Source organism: Aspergillus terreus, genomic scaffold (assembly GCF_000149615.1).
Source record: "Aspergillus terreus NIH2624 scaffold_9 genomic scaffold, whole genome shotgun sequence".
In the NCBI taxonomy this organism is placed as follows: Eukaryota; Fungi; Ascomycota; class Eurotiomycetes; order Eurotiales; family Aspergillaceae; genus Aspergillus; species Aspergillus terreus.
Window position 1 is genome coordinate 1,563,635 of NT_165932.1, and position 24,729 is coordinate 1,588,363.

Sequence of the window (24,729 nt, forward strand, 5' to 3'; positions counted from 1 at the left end):
AGCTGGACGCCGTGCTTTTAAGCCCTCACTCACGGAGTCATCGAGGCAATGCGCGAAGAAAAAATTTTCTTAGTGTCGACGCTCGAACCAGTCGAGATCGCGGAGCACTGACGATGGACGGCCAAGACCAGCAGCGGAGGCAACTTTTGGATCCTTTAAGCTTCGTCGGCGGATGCGCCCGACCAGTTTGCCACTTGCTATTAATGTCTGGATTAGCGGGGTGGATGGAGATGCAGATGAAGAGGGACTGCTTTCTAGAGTTCTCTCGTGGGATCGTCGACGATCTGTATATGTTAGTGCATTGAGTCTACTCGAGTGGACGGGAGAAGTATACAGAGGAGATATCATGCGATTCTAGAGATGCGGAATAAACTACCGCAGGGACAACATACTTGGGCAGTAGGTACTGTAAGGGTATAGTTCCGCATTCAGGTGTTCCATTCCACTCCCTATATGGATCTACAAGTACACATTCAATCAGTCTCTCTTCTAGAACATTCAATGCTCGTCTGTACCACCTACTTCAGTAGTAGACACTGAACTCGTGGTGGCTGCAGCACATTTTTCCGATGCGATCGCTTAACAACGGAGATGACGTCATGGTCTCCATATACAATATTCTGTATTGGTGGACAGTTTGGAAGAAGTCCTGACATTGCATACTATATCTGTGCATCTTTATATATCTTGACGTTCGTATAGCTGGTTATAGCCCATAATCAATCATGCGTAGTTGAGATTATGCATAGACATGTACGTATATATATATATATGTATATATATACGGAGCATATATTCCATGTACATATGTATCTGCATCATAAGACTAGAAGACCTTATTTACGGAGTACTCCGTACTCCCCCTAAATACCCAAGATGGAAACAAGCAAACGTTGAAGGCCAAGAAGGCTGATTCAAGATAAGCTAGCGGATTCAGAGTGACTCCAGATCCAACGTCCAAACAAGCCAGGATGTCTCAGCTTTAACGATTCCGGATCGGGACTGCATTAGCAACAGCCAGACGGAAATGATTGGCCCGTCCGGAAGAGAGCAGTGTCCATCCCACTTTCGTTGTGACCACCGGCGTGATCCCTTACCGACAGGATCAAGGAGACGGAACAAGGCAACTTGGGGTTGGGGCTTTGAGGAGCATTGAGCTATTTTGTCGGTCTCGATATCCGTTACTCCTGGTCTGATATATAGTATTATACGAAGTATTATTATTATTGAAGGGGATGGAATAATAATAATAATCAGAAATAAGAACCAATAATGATAATAATAACCTCGGTGGAGTCGCCGCAAGAAAACAGAAATGGAACCGCCGATCTCTCCGCTGATTGGTGGAGGCCCTGCGGGTTCCTGACACTAGAAGGTCTGGGCGCCCCACTCGCCGAACCTGAAATTTTCAGGGGATCAAATGGTTGCTCAAACAGGAGAAATCATCATATCGTCCTCGGAGTAGTACTACTCTGTACGGAGTAGTAGTAGAGCCAGGAGACAAGAGTGTATTACGATCGAGATGATCATATCATACCATACCCTAAAGAAAGACCAGGAGAGCCGTGGATCGAATATCCTCCTAGTGCGTGATAAGACCAGTTTCTATCTAAAGAACTCCTCCCCATTCGTCCTGTAGATGATGATTGTCGGCTCAGGGGAACCGTCCCAAACTGTCCCATGCGGTGACAAGACGAGGGTTTCTTTCTCTCTGGACTGCAGTGTTCAATGCGCTGGTGTTTGGTGTTCGAACCGTACGGTACCAGCACCGCCATCCCCCTCGCACAATAATATTAGCCCTCCGTCCTCCCCACACGACGCTTTAGTGTCGGTGGTAAATGATAGGCACCTCGTCTAGACCACTCACTAGCAGACAAGGGAGTTTAGTGCTTGTCTCCTCTCATCCGCTCTCTTCTCTTCTCCTCTCCTCTCTTCTTCATCGTGTCCCGTCTCTTTCTCCCTTTCCTTTCATTTCCTTCTCCCCATTTCCGTCACTCTTTTCTTCCCCGGGGATTTTCCTCTATACACTCCCTTGATTTTGTCCTTTATGGTCCAGACTTAACCTGGACCGCCACTCTTTAGGGGGATTCTTATTCCCGTTCACTCCTTCATCCCCAAACCCGTTCGAACCCTTATTTCGGTCGTTCTCTGCTTATCCTGCTCAACACCCGTCGATCTACCCTTTCTCTAGATACATCATAGATTCACTTCATGGTCTACGAGCTGCGTTGAACACCACTTAGGACGACCATGCTGCGTCACCGACACCGAGCCCACCATGGCGCGCATTTGGTGACCCGGTCTCCCCATCGTCCCGACCCTGTTCCCCATCACGAATCCCCAGACTTTGTCGTCCCCGGCATTCCTGATGTCGTGAAAAGAGCGCCCATGCCGACGTCAGAATCGGACTCAACCTGTACCTCCGACAACCCTAACAAGTGTGAGAAACCGACCAGTACGGCATCCACCACCACCTTGCCCGTTGTACTTGGTGCAGTGTAGGTCCCCCCATCCGTCTATGCATCGAGAGGACTGGGGACTAACGTGATCTAGGGTCCCGATCGTCTGTGCTATCATCGTCTTGATCTACTTGCATCGGAGGAATGTGAAGAAACTGCGCAGCGAAGATGCCAATGACAAACATAAATCCCTCGACTTCGGACTGGACATGGAGCCAACGTCTGGAAACAAGTCGATGCGCCAGATGGAAAAGCCAGCCCATATGCATGGAAAGGGCATCTCGTTAGACATCGGCCCGAGCCCCTATCTTCTTCCCCCCGGACTGCATGGCTCCCACGATTCCCTCCATTCCTTGTCGAGATCTATGGTCGGCGATGGCGACAAATACCGCCCCGCAGCCTCATTCTTCGGTGACAACGCTTCTATTCGCTCGCACCCACGTGGCCTGCATGATGATGCTGCCAGTTTCAGTGGCTCGACCCGAAAGGCTGGTCTTGGTGATGATATGAACCAAGGCCTCCTGCGCAATGCTCAACGGATGTCCCGTTCTTCTCCGCCCCTGTACAACAACAGCCCTCCGAACGAGAGCACCAGGCGCGATCCCAATGGTCGCTCCACCCCAGCAGATACGGGTTTCCAGTTGGACTTGCCGAGAAGCCCTAGCCCCGTCCTGATACCTGGAGCTCCGGCCATCATTGAACCATCCACGAATACCCATGCCGGAAAAGAGGAATCGACCAGTGCTGCGTCAATGGGGCATGCCCATACGACTTCACCTTCCGTGGACCACTCTGGTCCCGCCGACAAGTCGTTTGACGCCCATACCCCCGCAGAACACCGTCTGGACTTTACGCTTAGCGATTCATTGCCTACCCAGCTGGGAGCAGAGCCAACCTCGCAACCTACATCTGCTCCCCCGCGGATTTCTCTTCCCCTCAGTGAGGGAAGCGATTATGGCGATAACCGAAAGTCCATGTTCGTCATCCCTGAGGTCAATGTCCACGAAACCGACAAGAGTCACGAGAGTGGCCCAGCTCACCCAGACGTCCCGCCCACGCTGCCGGAAGAGCCTGCTGCAAACACGAACCTGACGGTCGATCCCCGCCGTAACACTCGCCGGATGACTCTTGGGCTTCGTCCGCTGCCCCCAGAGGACCCGTCGGACAACCCCGAGCAGCGTGCCAACCGCATCCGATCCTTCTACAAGGAGTACTTCGACGAGAGCAAAGCCGGGCGGGAAAGTTACTATGAGGACTACGGTCCGGAGTTCTATCCTGACGAGAGCTACGCCTATGATCCGGTCACTGGCGAGTACTTTGATGCCGTCCCCGCCCCATTCGCCGAGCCGATCAATCGCCGTGCGATGACGCCGCCTCCCCGTGCTCCTCCCCGGTTCCAAGGACCAAGTATGCACATGCCTACTGGCTCGATGGGTGGGATCAGCGATCGATTCCACCCTCCCGGACCGCGCGCCTTCTCTTCGGCTTCAGGCAGATTGCCCGGTCCTCGTGCTCCGCGTAGACCCGTGCCTCCCCCGGCGCCTTTGCAAATCCTTCCTACGCCTCACATGCTCAAGGATGACGCGATCATGTCGGCCATCGATTTCGCCCCCGCCGGCACCTTCAAGGACCAACGGGAAGGACGGCCAGAGACCCCCATGGGCGGCATGCGACCCTTCAGTCCGGGCCTCCGAGCCCACACGCCTCTCGCCTCGGCGTTCGATGATCTTGCCCCCATTCCCAGCCCGTATGTTGACCGTCTCCGAGACCTGACGTAGAGCCACACTGACCAAATTCTAGACATGCCCTGCGAAAGTCTGGAACGTACGACAACCTCGACTTTGCGCCTCCGCCTCGCTTCAAGACGGGCGACACGATGAGCGATGCGGGTAGCATCCGTAGCAACCGGACCGGCATCTCGAACACCCATCTGAACAACATCCGCACTGGTGCGTACCGTGTCAGCCGCCTGCCCGCGGAAACCGTGGGCACGAAACAGGACTTGATGTCCTCTCTTCACCCTAAGTGGGAGATGCGGCAATAGATCTAGCCACGGTTGATTAATCTTATTTTCATATCCTTGGCGATGTCATGACATTCCACTTTTTTTCCCTTTGGTGGCCACCCACCACGTTACGATCTATCGCTTGTTTGTCCACTCTCCATCGGTGCTACGTTTCCGCAACCTGGCCCGATTTAGCAATCGTTTGATGCCAAGGCGTACACAACATACAAGGGGTTTTGTTCTTTTCTTCTCTTGATCTTTCACTGGTTGAATGCCATGTGTGGCCATTTTCTTCGTCACCATCTGCAAATATTGGCAATTCTGGACGTATTACATGTTCAATGGGATGGTTCCAACTTCCAGCCTTCTAGAACATTGGGTGGATCCGGGCGTTTGACGGTTGTATGTATTGTATTGTTGACAATTGAATATGGTGTGATTGTGCATGAGAGATCCATGTTAAACCATGGATAATGTAGACTCTGTAGGAGGTATCTACCTATCTGTACTGCTTGTCTACGGAGTAAGAATCAGTTACTGGATTGGGTGTCGGGGACGTCCCGAAGTGGTGATGCAATTCGGTAGGGAGACACGCGACCGACACCGTTGACTGTCTCCACCAGCATCGTCATGATGTTTCGCAGGAGCCTCAAACCCCTATGAGATATGACCATGGTGGCGAAGAGTTCTCAATGTCTCGAAGTATCTACTGTACTGTTTGAATACAGAAGATTACCTAACGGGATAACTACGGAGTTATTATTCTAGGTATCGTCTCATATCTATGTCATCCATGGGACCGATATCCGCAACACACCCAAGGAACGAGATACAAGATACGCGTACGGAGTACGCACAGAACCGGACAAGAAAAGCCCATGGGTCGATGGAAAGGTTCGTCCGCCGAGCTCTGGAACGACGTGTTTACAGGACTATACCGGAGAATTTGTCTCGTTTCCGACCGGCTGCGCCAATGCAAATGACGAGAGTGGTGATACGTCCGCTGCAGGATGCTGGTGCATGAGCGAATCTACAGAGTACAGTATGCGGAGACTGATAACTTGTATGGAGTATGTACAAGTGGTGATAGGTGATACTACATAGATGTTACCTACGTACAGGATGCACGTAGTATCGGGTGGGCTTTTTTGTCTACTAGGTACGGAAAGACGATTTCTTACGGCCACGTCTGAGCAGAGTGGGAGACGACTGGATGGATCCCCGGTATCAGCAAACTCAAATAAATGAACCAGTTCGGATCCGATTTTTTGCTTACGGAGGGGACAAGAATGAGAATCTGAATTCCTTCTTTTCCGCTGATCTTATTTTTAGAGAAAGTACAGAGGACGGAGTACACCCAGTGGAGGCATCTGTGCCGATCGCAGCCAAGTTATGTACAAGTTATGTATCGGGATTACCGCACTCAGAACATCAGGTACACACCCAGTAGATACTTGAGTACGCTTCTACGGAATTCAGCATGTCAACTGTCTGACGGATTGGACAATCTCATTGACATGACCTAATGCGTCCACTTCTCAATCGAACACGCTGGAAATAAAAATAAACAGACTCCGTACTCAGAGACCACAATACGAACGGCGCCACTCCGGGGACAGGCTAACAGGTAGCGAGGCCGGATGCAGAGCGAAGTCTCTCCACTCTCCTCCTCCACCCCCCATCGTTTTTCTCTCGCTTTCATTAACATAACACCAGAGATCTCCCTTACGTCTGGATCTCTCCCTTCGATCTTCCCTCCCGGGTTATCATTACTTCTGGTTTAATCCATCTATCTCCTCATGAACCCATGAGATTCAGATCGCTTTGGGTATGCACATCCCCCCTACCGTCCGCCTACGCCGTGTCCGTCCCTTCCCCTGACTCCATCTCCAGGCCTCCCATCAGCATCACCTCCAACATTGTCGGCCGGTTGATGCTTCCAGCCATCGCCCGTTGCTCTCCCTTTAGTGGAGCCTTCTTATGATTCTGGCGGCGACACGCTTCTTTCAACTACCCTTTCAACTATAGTCACTCCTTTTCGATAATCAACATACCGTGACGACGGGGCGGTGCTAGGTAGAATCGCCTGCCTCCCGACATTCGACATTTGAATCAGCCTCCCCACGCGTCAATCGCAACTAGATTCTGGGACAGACTTCAACATGTCTTCAGGTACAACCTCCTCTGATTGATCCCTTTATTTGATCTAACTCTGAGCAGCGGCTGCACCATCCGCCGCGGTGGAGACCACCAGCGCGACGGCCGCCACTGGTACATCAACGGAAGCAGGACACTCGACGACCTCGGTCCCTACCACAACCAGTGAACCCACCTCGACGCAATCAACAACCTCGTCTACATCCACCACGTCGTCGACGACCTCGCAGCATACCACGTCTCAGCAGCCAACCACCACGAGCTCGACCTCGACGTCGACCACGACTTCAGAGCCCACCACCAGCACCACCACCTCCCAACCTACAACGTCCTCGGTTGTCACCACCTCTGAAATTGTCACGACTTCTTCGTCCGGCACGAGCGGACCCGAGACCCTCACCATCACCTCCACCGACACCTCGGGCCTGACCAAGCCGACCACAACTGGCAATGCCGCCTCCACGACCTCGACTGGTTCGTCCTCGACCTCCACAACGGCCGCCGCGGGTGCCAGCGGGGGCTCGGGGCTGTCCGCGGGTGGCACGATAGCCGTTGCCGTGGTGGTGCCCGTCGTCTCAGTGGCCATCATCATCCTGGCGGCCTTGTACTTCTGGCGCAAGTGGAAGGCCAAGAAGGCCGCGGAGGAAGAACGGAGAAAGGAGGTGGAGGAGTACGGCTTCAACCCGAACAACGACCCGACCTTGCCACCGGTCATGGGCGCCGCCGCGTACGAGGCCAAGGATGACGTCTCAGGGTACCGCGGATGGGGCACCACCTCGGCGGGCCGTAAGGCGTCCACCAACCTGTCCAGTGGTGCGGGTGTCGGCCTGACCATGTCCGAGGCGGGCAGCACGCCTGGCTACCAGCATGCCGCGACGCCCAGCGACGGGACCATCCAGTTTTCCGAAGGACAGCTGACCGCGGCCGAGACCGAGCCCGTTGGAATTCTGGGCGCCGCGCCGGTGTCAGCCAACAACCACCGCACGAGCGACATCCACCGGGGCCCGTCCAACGCGTCGTCTGCCTATTCGGCCGCCAACCGCTCGGATATCTCTGAAGAAAGCCACATGTCTGCGACCCATCCTACGGGTGGTTACTACGATGAGAATCCGTATTACACCGACATGCACCAGCAGTATACCGCCTATGGAGACGGACCGTACGTGCCGAATCAGCCCGTGATTCGCGACGTCCAAGCCCGGCGTAACACCCGTATTGAGAATCCTGCTGTTTTCCCTCGCTCCGGAAATGCTGGTATTGCCCAGAACTTCTGAGTTGTGGGTGATGCTTGTTCTCGCTACGTTCGTTTAGTCGGTTTTGATCGCGCATTGAGCATTTTCAACGGAACCGGGACTCTGCCCAGTAGACCCGGGTTTCCTAGCGGTTAAATAAAAGCGAACAGCCATGCATTTTATCTGCATTCCCGACATCTAAGCTGGTGTGTTTCGTTGGGGTATTCCTGGACATTCTGCATTCGCTTGTTGGATATGGTCCACGCCTTGTGCGCCATTCCTCCTGCCGAGGCATACGATCTGCTTTCGTTTTGACGTTTCTTTTGTGATCTTCTCATACCCTGGAGAATCTTCTCCTTCGCGGCTATGGATTATACTCCGTCCGCCTTCTACATTTCTTTCTGCGTGAACTTGTTTTATATATCCCGATTGCCGTCGTTTCGTTTATCTTTCTTTGTGTTGTTCAATTCTTCTGGATGCATTGTATAGCTGTACTGTGTTGTGCTTGATGGTCGATCGTTTTCTGTCTTCTTTGCGGTGCTCTGCTGGGTCTGGATACTTGTGTTAGTAGTTAGTATATATCTCGTGCACGTGAATGGACACATAACGTAACTCTATGTACTAGGGACTTGTCCTTGGCAGATGCGGCTACAGAGAATTAGGTAGAGAATACTAGGTACATAAGAGGGAGATGGAGGTACATTAGAAGATCAAGCTTGACACGTTCGACATTGGCGGCCGCTGGTTGGCCAGGCGGTGGGAACGTGGGCACACCGATTGCGATGATTGGTCCGGGCGCAGCTTGCTCTCGCTGGCGTGCAAAGCGCCCTTCTTCCAATCATCCTCCCTCGATCGCCTGCTCGAGTCGCGATTCTCCCCCAAATCTGCTGCTGCTTTTCATTTCCCTCCCCGTCGCTCTGTCGGGCCTGCCAGTGAGTGCCCCGCACGTCGCCTCTCTCCTGGCCCCTCAGGTCCAGGTCCGGTTCCAGTACCTAGGTGGGTTCCGCCCGCAGCAATTACTGCCGGCGACACCATTACCACTACCACCACCACGACCACTCTCGCAACTCTTCGCATCCGCTTCTCCCGATCCTTCTTCCCGAGAGACATGTCCATATAGTCTCCTTCTTGCAGCTCGCCGATGCCCTGCATCCCTCTCGCGGATCGTCCTTCATCCTCCGGTCTACTCCGCGGTCCCCCTCCGAGCTCCTCCCCCCACGTCCGATACTACCTACAGAGTACGTCTACTGAGCTTGGAAGTTTGTTGCACGCCCAGGCTGCCACCAAGTGAAAGGCCACACAGCGCATCGACATTTGACTTCGATTTGTTCAATCTTGCTAGACTGTCGCTCCGCCGTCTACCAACGTCGTCTTTGACTTCGACCTCCGACTACCGCATCACACCTACACTCCCACCACTTGCTCTCAACTGTCCTTCTCGTCCTGTTTAGGTCGCAAGACCACTGTGATCGAATCCTTCTACCTCATAAATACCTACACACCGCCAGTCCGAGATCCACCGCCGACTCACCGGGCTCTACACTGCGACTGCGTGCTTAGAGACAGCAAAGCAAGTGTTGCGCTTGCAACGACAAACCCTCCAAGATGTGCGTGCTGCAGCGACTATACGCGATGCCTTTCCCTGATGAGACTGACACCGACGCAGGAAGTTCGGCAAGCAAATCCAGCGCCGACAGCTGGATCTCCCGGAATATGCGGCAAGTTTTGTCAACTACAAAGCGCTGAAGAAGGTCCGTCTTCTGATCCCCATGCCACTGACTACCGTGCGCAAGCTGACTCGCGACAGCTCATCAAACAACTGAGCGCCACCCCGACGATACCCGCCCAGAGCGCCGCTGGCGAACCCCAAAATGTGCCCGAGGCCCAGGCTGCTCTCCGCGCGAACAAGGAGGTCTTTTTCTTTCGACTGGTATGGATCGGAGATCATGATGTGTAGGATGCGCTTGTTGACCGCTGGTAGGAACGAGAAATCGAGAAGGTCAATGCGTTTTATCTGCAGAAAGAAGCCGAGGTTTGGACACTGCCTGATTGCGCTGGACGAGGGCTGATTCGGTATAGTTCTCGCTACGGTTGCGGACTCTGGTCGATAAGAAGAGAGTCATTCAGTCGCGGGCTGTGACTAATTCGAAGGCTCCGGCCAATTTTGTGGCGCTGTTCGAGGGGTTCCAGCAATTCGATGGTGACCTGAACAAGCTGCAGGTGCGTTTGGGTGGTTTCGTCATACGGTACAAGGTGTGCTGACATACGTCCAGCAATTTGTTGAGATTAATGAGACGGCCATGTCAAAGATCTTGAAAAAGGTGCGTTACCCTAAGAATCATTGTCGTTCGATAGCTGACAGAATTAGTGGGATAAAACTTCAAAGGTACGCTTCTTTCCTTCCACTAGTAGGTATCTTCGATATCTAACTACCTGTAGTCGCGCATGAAAGAACTCTATCTGCATCGTGCAGTCGAAGTACAGCCGTGTTTTAATCGCGACGTGCTACGGGATCTGTCGGATCGAGCTACGACCGCGCGGCTAGAACTCGAAGCATGGGCTGAGGGAGAGAACATCCAGTTCGATGCGGCTCGCCCCGCGGACCGCATGGTCGTTCAATCGTTTGGCCCCGATGAAGATGATCTAGACATGCAGATCCTCCAATCGGCCACGACGGGTAACCTCCAAACCCTGCGTGAGTGGACCGCCAAGCTGCAGTCTTCTCCAGACGCCCGTGATCGTGCCACGCGGACCTTCCTTGCCGCCATCAATGAATTCTCGGATGACGTACTCCAAGTTCTTCTGGAGAGCGGCCTGGTGGACGTGTACGCGGAAGATGACATCAACGAGCGCAATTGCCTACACGAATCCGCCATCTCAGGGCGGGAATTCGTCTTCAAAGCCGGCCTTGCCGCGGGCGTTGATATCTCCCGGTCCGATGTCTACGGCAGAATCCCCTTGCATTATGCGTGCATGCACGGCCGCGTGGAAATGGTTCGAGAACTGTTGGCGGCCGGCCCTCACACGGTCGACATGATGGACCACGACAACTTCACACCATTGATCCATAGCATCGTGAAGAATCAACTAGCCTGCGCCGAGCAGGTCCTGTGCAACAACGCTCGTATTGATCCGGCCTCAGAATCCGATCATATTCCCCTGAATCTGGCGTGCCAGCATGGATCGCTCCCGATTGTGAAAATGCTCCTCGAGCGTCGAGCAAAAGTGCTCCCCGACGCAGAGGGCCTCTACCCTCAGCACATGGTGGCACGCGCTTCACAGTCTCCTCAGCTGCTGCTGTTGCTCAAACAGCACGGGGTTGACCTGAACCAAAGGGACAAACTGTACCAGTGGACGCCCCTCTTCCATGCGGCCAGCGAAGGCTGTGTTGACTGCCTCCGTACGCTTCTTGAACTCGGAGTCGACTCGGACGCCATCGATGAGAAGGGCCTCGCAGCGATGTATTATGCTGCATGGGAGGGCCATCTCGAGTGCATGCTCCTCCTGTGGGCCGAAAGAGCCAAGTCGAAACCTCCGCAAAGACCACTGGACATCATGAATGGGTTGAAATTACAAGGGCCCGGCGGTTCTGTGGACTCCCAGATGACAGACTTTGCTGCGCCAGACAGCATGGACACGGCGGATGGGATCCCAGACTTGGAATTGCCGCCACCCATCATCCCGCTCCGGCGGTATGGCCACAACTTTCTGGACAAAAAGGTGTTTGTCCAGATCCTCTTCGAGCCGGGTAGCGCTGGCTCGATATTGTTTGACCAGGCGGGTCGTCATCCGGCTGCTCGCTTGACCATCTCGTCCAAACTGTCGGACTTGATCCCGCGCACAGTCATGCTGCCCATCCAGGAAGACTCGCGGATCATATCATTCCAGATCGATAACCTGGAGACGTTCGCAGTGGATTTCGAGATCTTCCCTACGTTCGGTTCGAAGGTGATTGCCAAGACCGTCGCGTTGCCTGTAGTCTTCAAAGCAGAGGATTCCAGCACGGGTTCGTGTTGTCTGCCGCTGTTTGACCCTCGACTGCGTTCGATCGGCCAGCTACGGTTTGGCTTCCAGGTCATCAAACCCTACCACGGCGACCCGCTGGAGATCACGCACTTCGCGACATACTGGAAGGCCACCAGTGCAGTGGACTCGGAGCACAATGGATTGGTCACTGGGTCGAGTTTGACGGGAGACCATGTGCAGCTGTTCGTGCAGCTCACGAAAGATGGCGTCCCCATTCTCCATCCTCGATTTACCGTGGACCACCACGGCATCGAGATCCCCGTCTGCCACCTCACGTTAGCCCAGTTCCGGGCCATTGGCGCCGAGCGCGGCGTGGACCGGTCCGAGATGATCCAGTTCCTCCAAACTCGCGCAGTCGAAGACCTGGCTCAAGCACATCGCGTGCTCGCCACCAGTTTTCTTTCGTTGAAAGAGGTTTTCCAGCATCTTCCGCTCGGTGTCAATGTCAATCTGTCTATTTTGTATCCGTCTGCGGCCGAGGAGCGGGCGCTGAATATGACCTCCTTGTTGGATGTCAACAGCTTTGCCGATGCCATTCTGACGGACGTGTTCGACCAGGCGCGCGTTGCACGAGAAAACAACCCTGACTTCATGCGGTCGGTGGTGTTTACCTCGTACAACCCGAATATTTGCATTGCTCTGAACTGGAAGCAACCCAATTGTAAGTCCGCCACAACTATTGACTTCCTGTAGCCGGACTAAGTGTGATACCAGATCCTATCCTGCTATGCAACGATCTCGGCCAGATTCGAGACCTGGCCCGTGACGTCGGTTCGCTTCCGGATATTGATAGCAGCGGACGAGCGTCCATGTCTATCAAAGAATCCGCGCGAATCGCACAGAGCAACAACTTTATGGGCCTGATATGCCGCTCCAGTCTATTGGTATGTTCCTCTTATGTTTCCCATGGACGATGCTAACCGGGATAGAATGTCGTGCCTGCACTGGTGGAGACAATCAAAGAGCTCGGTCTTGTTCTTGTAGCCGATACATCCGACGAGGTCGAGTCGCCGGAGCAGAAAGATGCTCTGACCGCCACCGACACGATGGGCGTGGCCGAGTGGGCATACCGGATGCCCGATGGCGTGAATGGAGTGATGAAAGCAAACGGCATCCTCCGGTTCAACGATACGATTGACATGTGATGCTTTCATTTGCATTTACGGCGCCTGGTTGGTATATATCCGAGAATGGATCTTTCGTTTGGTGCATTGTACCGATGGAGTTTGTTTATGGAGGATGTGAATGTTGTACTGCTATCGGTTGTTTCTTCTAAGCTAAGACTAGAAATGTACGAGTGGGGAGACGCCGGAGCGCCCTGCTATTATCTAACTAATGTACATCAAACATACTCTATACTGTACACGCTATGCTCATAGATTGGAAGGACACAGATTCATCCAGGATGATATTACATCCCCCTCGGCTTGCCCTTGACAAGATCCCAGCCCCAGTGCCGGAGCGCCTTGACGACCTTGGGCGTGATAGCCGCTGTAAGAGGCACCCGGAAGACGATCAGACTCTTGTGGATGGCGTACGCAAAGACGATCTGCGTCCAGAGGCCTACACAAGAAACCAGATTAGCACGTTCCATGACTTGTCAACACTCCAGGGAATACATACTAGCTTCCTCGCCCGCCTTCTTCTTCTCCTCCGCAGCCTCGGCCTCCTCCTTCACAGCCTCACCCTCCGCAGCCGCCGCATCGATATCAGCCTGCTGCTGCTCCTGCAGACTGGGAAACACAGTCCCCGCCGCCGCCTTGAACGAGTCCACCACCACCGCCTCGTAATGCCCGATGCGGTCCGCGCCGAGGAAATGCACCGCCGCAAAACAGAAGGGGAAGTCCATTGCCGATAGCAGCAGGTACACGCCGAGCGCGGACCAGCCGTATTCGCGGGAGAGCGATTTCAGGCGCTGCGAGAGCGATTGCCCGTTGGGCTGGGCGGAGGCGCGGAAGGTCGATGCGCTGAAGGGGCGGGTGAGCGGCGAGCGGCGAGGGATGGAGAGCGGGGGTCGGAGGGTCGTTCGAGAAGATGTGGAGAGGAGGGAGGGCTGTGGGCGGAGTATGGTTCTTGGGATGAGGTGGTGTGCTGCGCTGGGCGGATTTGGGAGCCAGCGGGTCAGAAGGGAGGGGCGGAGCATTTTGTGTGGTTGAGTTGAGTTGAGTTGTGTATAGGAGGGGTGCGGTGTGGTGGGTGTATGTCTGCGGAATTGGATGGATGAGGAGGGGATGTATATATTAGGTAGAGATAGGATTAAGACGGTGTGAATGAGTCGGAGTCAGAATTGTATAGATGAGTGTGACGTGCATATCAAAATATTACTATCGATGATTTTCTCGGCCCGGCATGTCCGATGCTCGCATCCTCAGGCATCCACGCTCACCGCCTTCCGCTTCCTCCCTACTCCGTACACCAAAAATCTCGACTCCAACAGACACTCAAAGCCAGCCTCAACCCATCGCAGCAGCCATGCCGCCCCGTCTGCCAGTGCCGCTGGCCCAGCTCTCCCAGACGCTCTGGGTGCAGCCCCAGCACCTCCTTTCCCGCAGCACACCGACCCGATCCTTCGGCATCCGCTCGCTCAACCCGCCCAAACCCTCCCGCTTCAACGTCGGCCCCGACCTCCCAGTGCTCAAATCCACGCCGACCGCGGCGCTCGACCGCAAAGCGAACACGCTCCCGCTCCGCACGGGCGCCGTCGCCATCAAAAAGGGCATGACGGGCGTCTACGACGCCGCGACGGGCCGCCGCATCGCCTGCACCGTGCTGCAGCTCGACCGCGTGCAGGTCGTCGCGCACAAGACCCGCCCCCAGCACGGCTACTACGCCGTCCAGGTCGGCGCCGGCTGGAAACACCCCAGCAACGTGACCAAGTCGCTGCTGGGCCACTTCTCCGCCCACGGCGTCTCGCCCAAGCGCCACGTCTTCGAGTTCCGCGTCCGCGACGAGGCCGGCCTCCTCCCCGTCGGGCGCGACATCCCCGCCAGCTGGTTCCGCGAGGGCCAGTTCGTCGATGCGCGGTCTACGACTAAGGGGAAGGGGTTTGCGGGTGTGATGAAGCGCCATGGGTTTGGCGGTCAGGACCGCTCGCATGGTGTCAGTCTGACGCATCGGTCGATGGGTTCGGCGGGCCCCAGTCAGGGCGGTGGCTCCAGAGTGTATCCCGGGAAGAAGATGGCGGGGAATATGGGGAATGAGCAGAATACGGTGCAGAATTTGAAGGTGCTCAAGGTGGATCCGGAGAATGGGATTGTCGTTGTGCAAGGTATGTCCTCCTCGTGGTGTATGTGAGGTGCTGTGCTGACTGAGTTAGGTGCTGTGAGTGGCCCCAAAGGCTGCGTGGTCAGAATCCAGGATGCAATCAAGAAGCCGTGGCCGGAGATGGCGGAAGCCGAGGCATAGCCGGTGCGCGGGACGTGTTTATACTCGCAGATGTACTATTACTGTTTCTAGAGCGGCGTTGTATATGATACATAAATGATATCCTTTTCGTGCCATCACCTCCACTTGCGTAGCGCCGCTAAGCCGAATAGTCCGAACCGAACGCCAATATGCATGACATAGATGTACAAACGATGCATGGCATCTCAGCTCAATCCTGCCGGAACGGATCACTGCCCTCGTCGAGCAGCTGCACAACCGTCCCATCCTCCGTCTCCAGACTCCATTCCTCCGTGCGGAACTACACCAACCCACGTTAGCAAAACAGCCCATACACATACCCATAGTAAGGAAAAGGAGAGGAACATACAAAACTCATCCGATCGGGCCGCACGCTCCGAAACCGCATCTTCCCCTGCCCCTTGGTCCCCTTCACCCAGAACGAGATATCAATCCGCCCATGCAGCTGGTTCATCTCGCCGCTGATCCACGGGATCTGCTGCGCGAAGTAGATCTCGTCGCCGAGGATGGCCCGCGCCCGCGGCGACGTCCGCAGCGCATACAGCGTGCTGCTGACCACGCTGCTCGACGATTTCTGGTAGTTGAAGATGCCCAGCATCGCCGCGCCCACCGCCACCGCGAACAGCGGCAGCGTCCGCAGCCACTTGCGGTCTGTCCCGACCGACGGTAGTTCCCTGTCTGCGCGCCGCTCCATCAGTGGGCCGGAGTTGGCGCCCGGCGCGGGGATCAGCGTGCGCCGCGGGGTGAGGGTGCGAGTGCGAGTGCGAGTATGTGCGAGGAGGCGGGCGCCGAGGCGCTTTTGGAGGGGTTGGAGGGTCATTTTGTCGGCTGAGGGAGGTGGTGAAAGGGAATGGGTGTGGAGGGTCGGGGCGGGTTGATGTCGAAGTCGGAATGATAAAGTTGGTTTGCCAAACAAGACAAACTCGTCGTAGTATGATCATAATCCGCCAGCGCAACCACATGGACATCTCATCACCTCTGCTGGCTCCAAGTCACAGGAATATTACTTTTATATCTGTTTGAGACGGTTTCTTTGCTGCTATGGCTACGACAAGACTACGCAAAGCGTTCCGCTATCCGGACGACTCGGATGATGGTCAAGGCCGCGAGGAGCTAGACGAAGAGGGTCAGTCGGTTACCAGCGATGCATGTCTGATCTCGCTTGCTGACGACCTGCAGAGCAGGAGAAAGTAATTCAGCGCTTGCACATGCAGAATGACAAGCGCAACTCGGAGTACCGTGTATGCGTCCGTGTGATCTGCGTGGGGACTGCCTGCTGAACCATCTATATAGATCATCTTCGCCGTTCTCCCGCTGTTCTCGACGGTGGTGTTTATCCCCTCGCTCTTCTCCAGCGGAGCAAGTGCGCGCGAGACATTCGCATCCTTCCTCAGTATCTTGTCCCTCGTGGCAACGGCCTACGCCATGAAGTATCTTCCGTTGCGGCACCCCGATCCCAAGGGGAAGCGGCCCGTCCGCAACCCGGACGTCGCCCGGCTGCAGGAACTGGTCCTGCCTATCGACGCCGCGGTTTGTGGGCTGCTGGCGCTGATATATCTATTTTCGACGCCGATGGATTTGTCTGTTGGGGTTCCGTCGTCTGCTTATTTGCTCCCTGGAGGTAAGTCTTGTCCCCCACTCCTCGACAAGCACAGGCTCACATCTCAGCAATGTTAATCATAATCGTGATCGCCCGGAGGGTCATGGTTTCCGTTGACCTGAGCCATCTGGAAACCCTTCGATATGACTACAAAGGTGCCTAGGAGGAGTCTAGGAACAAAGATTCTTATCTCTGTTGATTGATCATGATTCATGCATTACATAGCTTCCATGTACCAATAATATCCATCAAATGGAGCTTCGTCTCATTGATTCCAACGGCTCATAATCAAACGCTTATCGCTCGCGACTAGCTGAGTGAGGTTTGCGGTGTGGAGAAAAATTCGTCAAAGCTCTGCAGAGCTGGGTCAACAGGAATGTCATGGTCTTCCGCCAGACCGCGTCCTGCCATCTCTTGCAGGAAAAAGTAGTTTTCGGGTGTCTGGGGCATCTGAGGGAGCTCCTCCAGTTGAATACTGTGTTCGATCAGCGCTTGGCTGCGCTTCTCGTCGGCCTCTCTTTGGTGCTTCCTCAGCCGATTGATCTCGTCGTCGCCGGCTTTCTTGAGCCATCGAGCATTCGAATGCCGTTGGTCCACGAGACTCTCAACACTGCGGGGGTCTGCGATCTTCTTCGTGTCATGGCCGAGATGAGTGCTCGTCGGTTCGTACGGGGTCATCGAAGGGTCTCGGCGGCACTTGGCACAGCTGCAGAACTTCTGGCACTTCGGACAAATCCAGTGGTACAGCTCAAGGACATCCTGGGGCTTGATGTTGAACGCCCGGAACAGGGTGCCGTAACAGTATTTCAGACGGCAATTGGAGCACGAAGCAAGTTTCCACGACGGATCAGCGTACTTGCAAACATGGCATCGCCCGATTTTCCCGTCATTATCACTCGGGCGCGTCTTTCGTCGTTTTCGAGCTGGCGTAACGTCGTCCGAGTCGCTAGGGATTTCTACCACTTTTTCAACGACTGGCTTTGTGATGTCAACCCACGGGCGCTCTCTGAGCTGTTCCTGACAGATCTCGGCGAGTGTCTTTTTGCCCAATTGCGCTCGTTTCGCCGGAAGACACGGATATGCTTCCTCGGAGCTTCCGGTCAGCCTCATTAATAGATGTCTCCAGTCCTCATGTTTTCCGGTAAGGTCATCCCAATGAAACTGTTCGGCCCATTTGAGCTTGGAGATACAAGCGCAACTCCTCCCCTGGACATAACATTCCATACAAATATCGTAGGCATTCTCGCCATCATCGCCGGCACACCATGGACAGGTCAGAAACCTGTTGAAGATGTTACCTCTGCAATATGAGCACGTGATATTGCTGTCAAACTCGATGTACTCAACATCCTTCTCAGCCGGCGCATCGAGCACAAAACTTTCAGAGAGCAGAATCTGTGTGTATAGATTGAAGAGCTGTTCAAAATCCTTGAGCAGTTGCTGGACTTTTCGGCTCGACATCTGAGACTGGTCAATTTGAGAGAGGAGGCCGGAATAGTGTTGAAGGGAGTAAAACACAATGGCTTTATTCTTATATTGTTCGTCCCGGCACACCATTCGGGCATGCGGCAGTGCTTCGTTCAAAGCCAGCTTCAAAGTCTGCACCGTGGTTCGATTCCACGCTACTTTTATCGTTCGCGTACCTCGATTCCACACCTGGTGTGCCGCGAGCGGAGGAACCAGAATGAAATCCCCCACCCGTTGTTCAACGATGTATGTTGTAAAGGGGGCAGATTTCCAGGCGTTAATCTGAGCAAAGTGGTCCTCAATGTCGATGTCATGCCCGAGGACAGACATCCAGTACTCGGCGACCACATCGCGGTCCTTGCTTTCAGTCATAAACCAGACGGACGACCCAGGCTTAGTTGGCTTCCCGTTTTCCATCCTGCCGTCAGACGCCTCGACCATTATGTTCTGTCCCAAGCTCGCGCACATTTCTTGGTGGGCAGGAGTATATGTGCCTTCGTGACCGATATAGCACATCAAGTTCTGTGCACGCATATCCACCGGTAGACAGCTCATCAGATCACCAGCCGGTGCTACGGGCACCCCGGAGGGGGTCATAGTTTGAGAGGACGGCACGGTACAGGATCCTGGTCCCTGGAATGGTTCTGGTGACTTGTTCAGATAGAAAAGGGTTGGAGGAATGATTTGCCTCAGCGTCCTATGCCATTCTGTGGGACAGTCAATGTCTTTCAGATAAAGCCGTTGCCTGTCCGGGTCTCGATAATTGTATGCGTTCCACTGGCTGGTCAGCATCGGCATATTGTCCAGATAGTGGCCAATGGTCAGTGGAAGGTCAGTCTTTGTGACTAAATTTCGAGCAATCTCGGCTGGAGTACATTGTTAGAATGGCCTTACCCGGAGGAACGTGCCACTTACTCTTCTTAGAGTATCGTGAACGTAGCCATTTGGCGGAGAATATAGAGCCATTCAGCCTCTCATTGAAGCCCCCAATGACTAGCGGTTTCCCACCCAGTATCACGAGACCCAAAACCATCTTTTCGAATTTTTCCAGGCCAAGGTCATCAATGGAGTGACAGTCTATTCGGTGGGCATACTCAAAGTTTGGTGTAGAATCAACAAGCGCGGCGATGTCCACATCGGGGGAGATAGGCTCGAAAGCCGCTCGAGAACGTTGGGAGCGCATTTGGAGTTCGGGGATCGAGACGGCGGCGCAGTAATCGGACGAAGGAATCTCCAGATGGGGTCATGGGACGGTGTTCTCGAAGAGTTGTGGAGTTCAAAAGGCAGCTTTGGAGAGGCGAAAGTGAAGCATTTTCGCGATTGGGGCCCCGATCACAGATAATTTGCAGGATAGTGGAGGCGGTTGATTATTGCTGGGGTGACAACACAAAGCGCGTAGCCACAGATATCATTCACACAACACAAGGCTGAGGCGGATTATCATACAGGTGGGAGTGAGCTCCCATACTTCGGTGGGCGCGTTCCAACAAGGGCGGGGCGCAACCGAGTCGAAGATAAGCGGAAATCACGTCGTCAGCTAGATTGTCGAGTCGGTCGAAAAGGAAACCATGAGGTATGACTGCGCAGTGAGGAGCGGAAAGCGCATTATTGTCTGAGGAATGAGTGTAAGAAGTGTGTAAGGCGTGGTGTTGGTCGAGGCTGGCGGGTTAGTCCCAGGCACCGCTCAGTCATGTGGGCCGGCGTCATTTCCACCACCTTAGATCTCGACACTTTCTTGTGTTTATCCTACTCTTGCATTCATTGACTATAGGTACTCTCTCCCCAAATGAATTGTCGCAATGTATAGCAGCTGAACTGACGACTACCACTGTCACGCATAGGGCCGCACCAACGAAAGGCGTTCTGTCCGGACTTCCGGATTTTTTCCATCACCAGTCTATGAGCTCTCTACCAAAGCTGATTATGCGCGAATCTATTCTCACACCTTTTCCCCGGAATAGCTCGACGAACATGCATTCTATCTGACCGCGACGCCACCGAAAACCAGTCCCCTGCTGCAGCTCCTTGAACCCGCCGTGATCATCCATAATGCGTCCCACGACCTCCGCCCTACTCCGACATGCGCAATTGCGCCAACGTCTCGGACAGAAGTCACTATCTACAACAAGACATATTCATATTCGTATGCAGCCGCGGTGCGCCAATTGGCCTCATTTTGCCAATAACAATGCCTTATGCAGGCCTACAAACACTAATCTCCGTACCATCCCACCGAAACCAGTCGCATTGGCCAAGTACAGCTCCAGTAGCCCAGCGCCCTCGAACCAGCCATCGACGACAGCATTTCTAAACCCTGTGACTCACTATCGTCCCCCGCAGACTGGCCTGATTGCATCTCTTCCTCAATCATGGATACCATATGCCGAGCTACTGCGACTCGACAAGCCCGCGGGCACATACTACCTGTTCTTTCCCTGCGCATTCTCAACGCTTCTTGCCGCTCCCATGGCATCTTCTACTCCACTGGAAGTCCTCTGGACTACGGGGTTGTTCTTCACTGGCGCTTTGATAATGCGCGGTGCGGGGTGTGCGATCAATGATCTATGGGACAGAAACCTCGATCCTCATGTTGAGCGCACCAAATTCCGCCCAATTGCTCGCGGCGCAATATCCCCACGGAATGCCGTGATATTCACTGGATTCAACCTTTTGGCAGGCTTGGGAGTCCTCCTGCAGTTCCCCTTCCAATGCCTATACTACGGGATTCCCAGTCTCCTTTTGGTGACGACATATCCTCTTGCGAAACGCGTCACCTACTATCCACAAGCCGTTCTCGGATTGACCTTTTCGTGGGGTGCCATCATGGGTTTCCCCGCCTTGGGTATCGATCTTCTCTCCAACCACGACGCTCTGGGTGCAGCGGCGGCGCTGTACTCCAGCTGCGTCGCATGGACGGTGCTATACGACATGATCTATGCCCACATGGACATTAAAGATGACGTTGCAGCAGGCATCAAATCGATCGCCCTCCGTCATGAACACAACACCAAGACCGTCCTCTCCGGCTTAGCAGCTGTTCAAGTGGGATTACTCGCTGCTGCGGGAGTCGCTGCCGGCGCGGGACCTATCTTCTTCGTTGGTAGCTGTGGAAGCGCTGCGCTTACTCTCGGGACCATGATTTGGAAGGTTCAATTGAAGAACGTCCAGAATTGCTGGTGGTGGTTCAAGAACGGCTGTTTTCTCACGGGGGGAGGAATTACACTGGGGATGTTCCTGGAGTACATGGCGCAGACTTTCGGCATCTACAAGGAAGAGGATAAACCAGCGGACAATTAGTTCTTCATGTGTACAATACTTGACCATATAGAATGTACTCTAGTGCTTTACATCGTTTATGCTGACAAAGTATGGCTGAAGATTGGCGGATGGATGTCACATGATATTCGGCATTGATGCTTAGTGAGCACGAATTTATCGGATAGCAGTTATCGTCATTCCATGCCTCTCCATACTATCATTCAACCTTAACACAACATCGCCACCATGTTTTCCAGAACAGCCTTCGCCTCGGTATGTTCAGTTTGCATATCCCATCTGGGTTCTTGCGAAAAAGAGCTCCCCGACTTCATCAAATCGTTTCCCGGCTTAACTAACAGACCCTTCAGGCATTCCGGCCGCTGTCCCGGCCCTCATACATCCTGCCGTCTCGCCCGGCGGCCTTCCAGCTCCCCTCGATCCTCCACGCCCGACTCCTGTCCTCCGAAACGAGGTCCGCGATTGACAAGGCGATTGCCTCCGCCCCCGTCGTTCTCTTCATGAAGGGGACCCCGGAGACTCCGCAGTGCGGTTTCTCCCGCGCAAGCATCCAGATCCTGGGCCTGCAGGGAGTCGACCCTAAGAAGTTTGTTGCGTTCAATGTTCTGGAGGATCCTGAGCTGCGCGAGGGTATGTTGCACCACCGTCCTTTCACGGTATTATAAGCTTTGTTGGAACTGACACTTTCGACTGCAGGTATCAAGGAATATTCTGACTGGCCCACCATCCCGCAATTGTATCTTGACAAGGAGTTCGTCGGTGGCTGCGATATTCTGATGTCGATGCATCAGAACGGCGATCTGGCAAAGATGCTTGAAGAGAAGGGCGTGCTGGTTGCTGCTGACTAGGCGTCCGCGGTTGTTAGATTGCCATGTCCGTCAAGTATTATAATCTCATAGAGCGCTGCAAATGTAACATTACGCTAGTGAACAACTACTCATCTCCCTAGTACGACTACATATGAGTACGACCGAGGTTGTCAAGTTGATTGGTAACCGTATGTACATCAGCACAAGAGCTTGGTGTTGAGAGTATTTACAATTTAAGACAAGATCCCATCTCCATCTACGTCGAGGCTTCTTTCGCCTTGGCCAGGTCTTCGACCACGGCCTTCTCCAGCTTGGCGCGCTGGCGCGCCTCGTACGCTTCCCGGCTCTTCAAGATTCGTCCGACGATCTCGCCGGCATTGACATGCTGGAAGGCGTGGGTGGACGTTTCGCGGAAGATTCCCATGCGCTTCGGCGCGACATAGGGATCGTACGTCAGGGGAATGAAGGTTGTCGGTCCATGGTAAACGGCATCTGGCACGCCGATGGGCAACGCTTTCAGGTACGGCTCCGTCGGGGAGAAGGGCGCAGAAAAGACGACAGCGTGGACATACTGCGCACTGTTAGCGAGGAGATACGAGTATCCATGTGGGGTGGTTACTCACACGACACTGGAGCACGCATAAACCACGTTCAAAGATGTTCATGATAGGGTAGTTGAGCCCCTTCCAGTGGTTGATCACATCATCGTCGTGGATACCCGCAACGACGAAAGCAGGCCCATAGTCTTCCCCATGCTCTTTCAGCCGTTTCTCCCTCTGCTCCGGGTTGTACCAGCCCCGCTGGCGACCCTCCGACTCCTCCTGTGCTAGCACTTGTCGGAGGAACTCGATATGTCCGGAAGAGAAGAGGTCGAATCCCCCATCGACATAGACAATGCGCTGGCCCGGTTTGACTGATTTTCCGCCCACGAGCGTTTCAAACGTACCCGGCTCTTGCACCGTGTTGTCAAGCTTTGCAGAACTAGAACCAGCCCAGATCCAAACCTGCGGACCCGGTTGCAGACCACTTTCGTCAGTAGCATAGTCGCGGATCCTCTGCATCAGATTGTCGGCAGCCTCTTTCCGCTCTTGCGGGCTCCCAGAGCCTTCCACACCGGCGAGACTATCGTTCACATTCTTGACGAAATGCCCCTTTGTACACAGCAGCATGCGACCCACCAGATCCGTCGTGGAGATCCCGGGGGTTCTCTTCACCACGCGGAACCGCCCCGCGGCCTTGACGAACCGGTAGCAGTCGTCGCCGTTGCTGTCGGAGGTGATATCGTCTCCATGCACGACATACTTGCACCCATAATGCGAGACCCACGGGAGGTATGTCACGTACGGCGCGTGGGGGACACACCGCGTCACCCAGCGACAAGCTTCCACCGCCGCTACACTGGATATCCCCGAGTCAGTCACGAAACAGACACCCGGGCTGGAAGTCGATACTCACCGCTCGTCTAACGTCATCACCGTCGGACCCTTGTTCTCGAGGATGGCTTGGTCGGAGTGCACGCCGACGTAGAGTTCCGTTCCCAGCCTACGCGCTTGGAGCATCGCACCCGCATGACCTATACCCCTCGCACCGCGTTAGGCGCTTCTTCCTAAACACCAAAGGCAGAATTCTTACCATGATGGCTAAAATCGAAACATCCGTCGACCCAGATGCGGTCCTCCGAGATAGGAACGTCCTCCTGGGGGTCGACCGGCCATTGACCGGGAGCGGGGACGGTTTCCTCAGGACCGGCGCTCATTCTTGGGATCAGACAATATACAATAGAAGGGGAGGTATTGGATAGGCGCTTTCGGCAGTCGGCTACTAAAGAATATTGCGTTCCGTTGGGCCGTATAGAGTGGATGGAGGGGTTGAAAGAGCAGTTGGCGGCTAGAGGGGTAGAAACGAGGGGATGTTTATTAAGGCTGTGGGGAATGGCAGAAAAGGGGTCACCGGCGAGAAGAGGTCTGATATCATCATACGGCCTATTCTGGACAATTTTGTGCAAAATATTGTCGTTAGAGATGTGCAGGAGATGGGATTGTTTGGTATAGATTCTAGAAATATTCTTACATGGATGGATAGCCACTGGTAGAAGAGAATCTCACAATCGCAGAATTGCAGCACTAAATCTAGATGCAAAGCTATGCATACGAATAATAAACATTCAGTATTCAAGTATTCATATCCATTTATGCAAAAAGATCAGCCGTCATTAGGTATCTGCCTATGTTCCTATGTATGGATGTATAGTACTTCCAGTCGCCCCAAGCGAAGCCCCTTCCCGCAACCTTTC

The 24,729-nt window shown here is 54.2% G+C and overlaps 8 protein-coding genes across 8 annotated transcripts; 5 read left to right on the forward strand and 3 right to left on the reverse strand.

The window, feature by feature from the left end:
* Positions 1-2,250: 2,250 nt before the first annotated feature.
* On the forward strand, positions 2,251-4,503 carry ATEG_06819 (uncharacterized protein; the record flags this gene model as incomplete). Its single annotated transcript, XM_001215997.1, has 3 exons — positions 2,251-2,498; positions 2,554-4,206; positions 4,260-4,503. The coding sequence occupies 3 exons, from the start codon at positions 2,251-2,253 to the stop codon at positions 4,501-4,503; spliced, it is 2,145 nt and encodes a 714-aa protein (XP_001215997.1).
* A 2,123-nt stretch (positions 4,504-6,626) lies between these two features.
* On the forward strand, positions 6,627-7,895 carry ATEG_06820 (uncharacterized protein; the record flags this gene model as incomplete). The annotated part of the gene is made up of 2 exons (XM_001215998.1): positions 6,627-6,636; positions 6,685-7,895. 2 exons carry the CDS (start codon positions 6,627-6,629, stop codon positions 7,893-7,895), a joined length of 1,221 nt encoding a protein of 406 aa, XP_001215998.1.
* Positions 7,896-9,498: 1,603 nt separating this feature from the next.
* On the forward strand, positions 9,499-12,572 carry phoC (putative cyclin dependent kinase inhibitor Pho81; the record flags this gene model as incomplete). Its single annotated transcript, XM_001215999.1, has 4 exons — positions 9,499-9,783; positions 9,933-10,073; positions 10,127-10,174; positions 10,293-12,572. 4 exons carry the CDS (start codon positions 9,499-9,501, stop codon positions 12,570-12,572), a joined length of 2,754 nt encoding a protein of 917 aa, XP_001215999.1.
* Positions 12,573-13,290: 718 nt separating this feature from the next.
* On the reverse strand, positions 13,291-14,022 carry ATEG_06822 (uncharacterized protein; the record flags this gene model as incomplete). The annotated part of the gene is made up of 2 exons (XM_001216000.1): positions 13,291-13,442; positions 13,503-14,022. 2 exons carry the CDS (start codon positions 14,020-14,022, stop codon positions 13,291-13,293), a joined length of 672 nt encoding a protein of 223 aa, XP_001216000.1.
* A 206-nt stretch (positions 14,023-14,228) lies between these two features.
* Positions 14,229-15,284, forward strand: ATEG_06823 (mitochondrial 54S ribosomal protein uL3m; the record flags this gene model as incomplete). Its single annotated transcript, XM_001216001.1, has 2 exons — positions 14,229-15,147; positions 15,196-15,284. The coding sequence occupies 2 exons, from the start codon at positions 14,229-14,231 to the stop codon at positions 15,282-15,284; spliced, it is 1,008 nt and encodes a 335-aa protein (XP_001216001.1).
* A 1,909-nt stretch (positions 15,285-17,193) lies between these two features.
* ATEG_06824 (putative JmjC domain protein) lies at positions 17,194-19,534 on the reverse strand (the record flags this gene model as incomplete). The annotated part of the gene is made up of 2 exons (XM_001216002.1): positions 17,194-19,217; positions 19,267-19,534. The coding sequence occupies 2 exons, from the start codon at positions 19,532-19,534 to the stop codon at positions 17,194-17,196; spliced, it is 2,292 nt and encodes a 763-aa protein (XP_001216002.1).
* An 866-nt stretch (positions 19,535-20,400) lies between these two features.
* On the forward strand, positions 20,401-22,475 carry ATEG_06825 (putative para-hydroxybenzoate-polyprenyltransferase Coq2; the record flags this gene model as incomplete). Its single annotated transcript, XM_001216003.1, has 4 exons — positions 20,401-21,547; positions 21,692-21,717; positions 21,978-22,257; positions 22,324-22,475. 4 exons carry the CDS (start codon positions 20,401-20,403, stop codon positions 22,473-22,475), a joined length of 1,605 nt encoding a protein of 534 aa, XP_001216003.1.
* A 217-nt stretch (positions 22,476-22,692) lies between these two features.
* ATEG_06826 (ethanolamine-phosphate cytidylyltransferase) lies at positions 22,693-24,192 on the reverse strand (the record flags this gene model as incomplete). The annotated part of the gene is made up of 4 exons (XM_001216004.1): positions 22,693-23,007; positions 23,060-23,834; positions 23,892-24,009; positions 24,069-24,192. 4 exons carry the CDS (start codon positions 24,190-24,192, stop codon positions 22,693-22,695), a joined length of 1,332 nt encoding a protein of 443 aa, XP_001216004.1.
* Between the last annotated feature and the right edge of the window lie 537 nt (positions 24,193-24,729).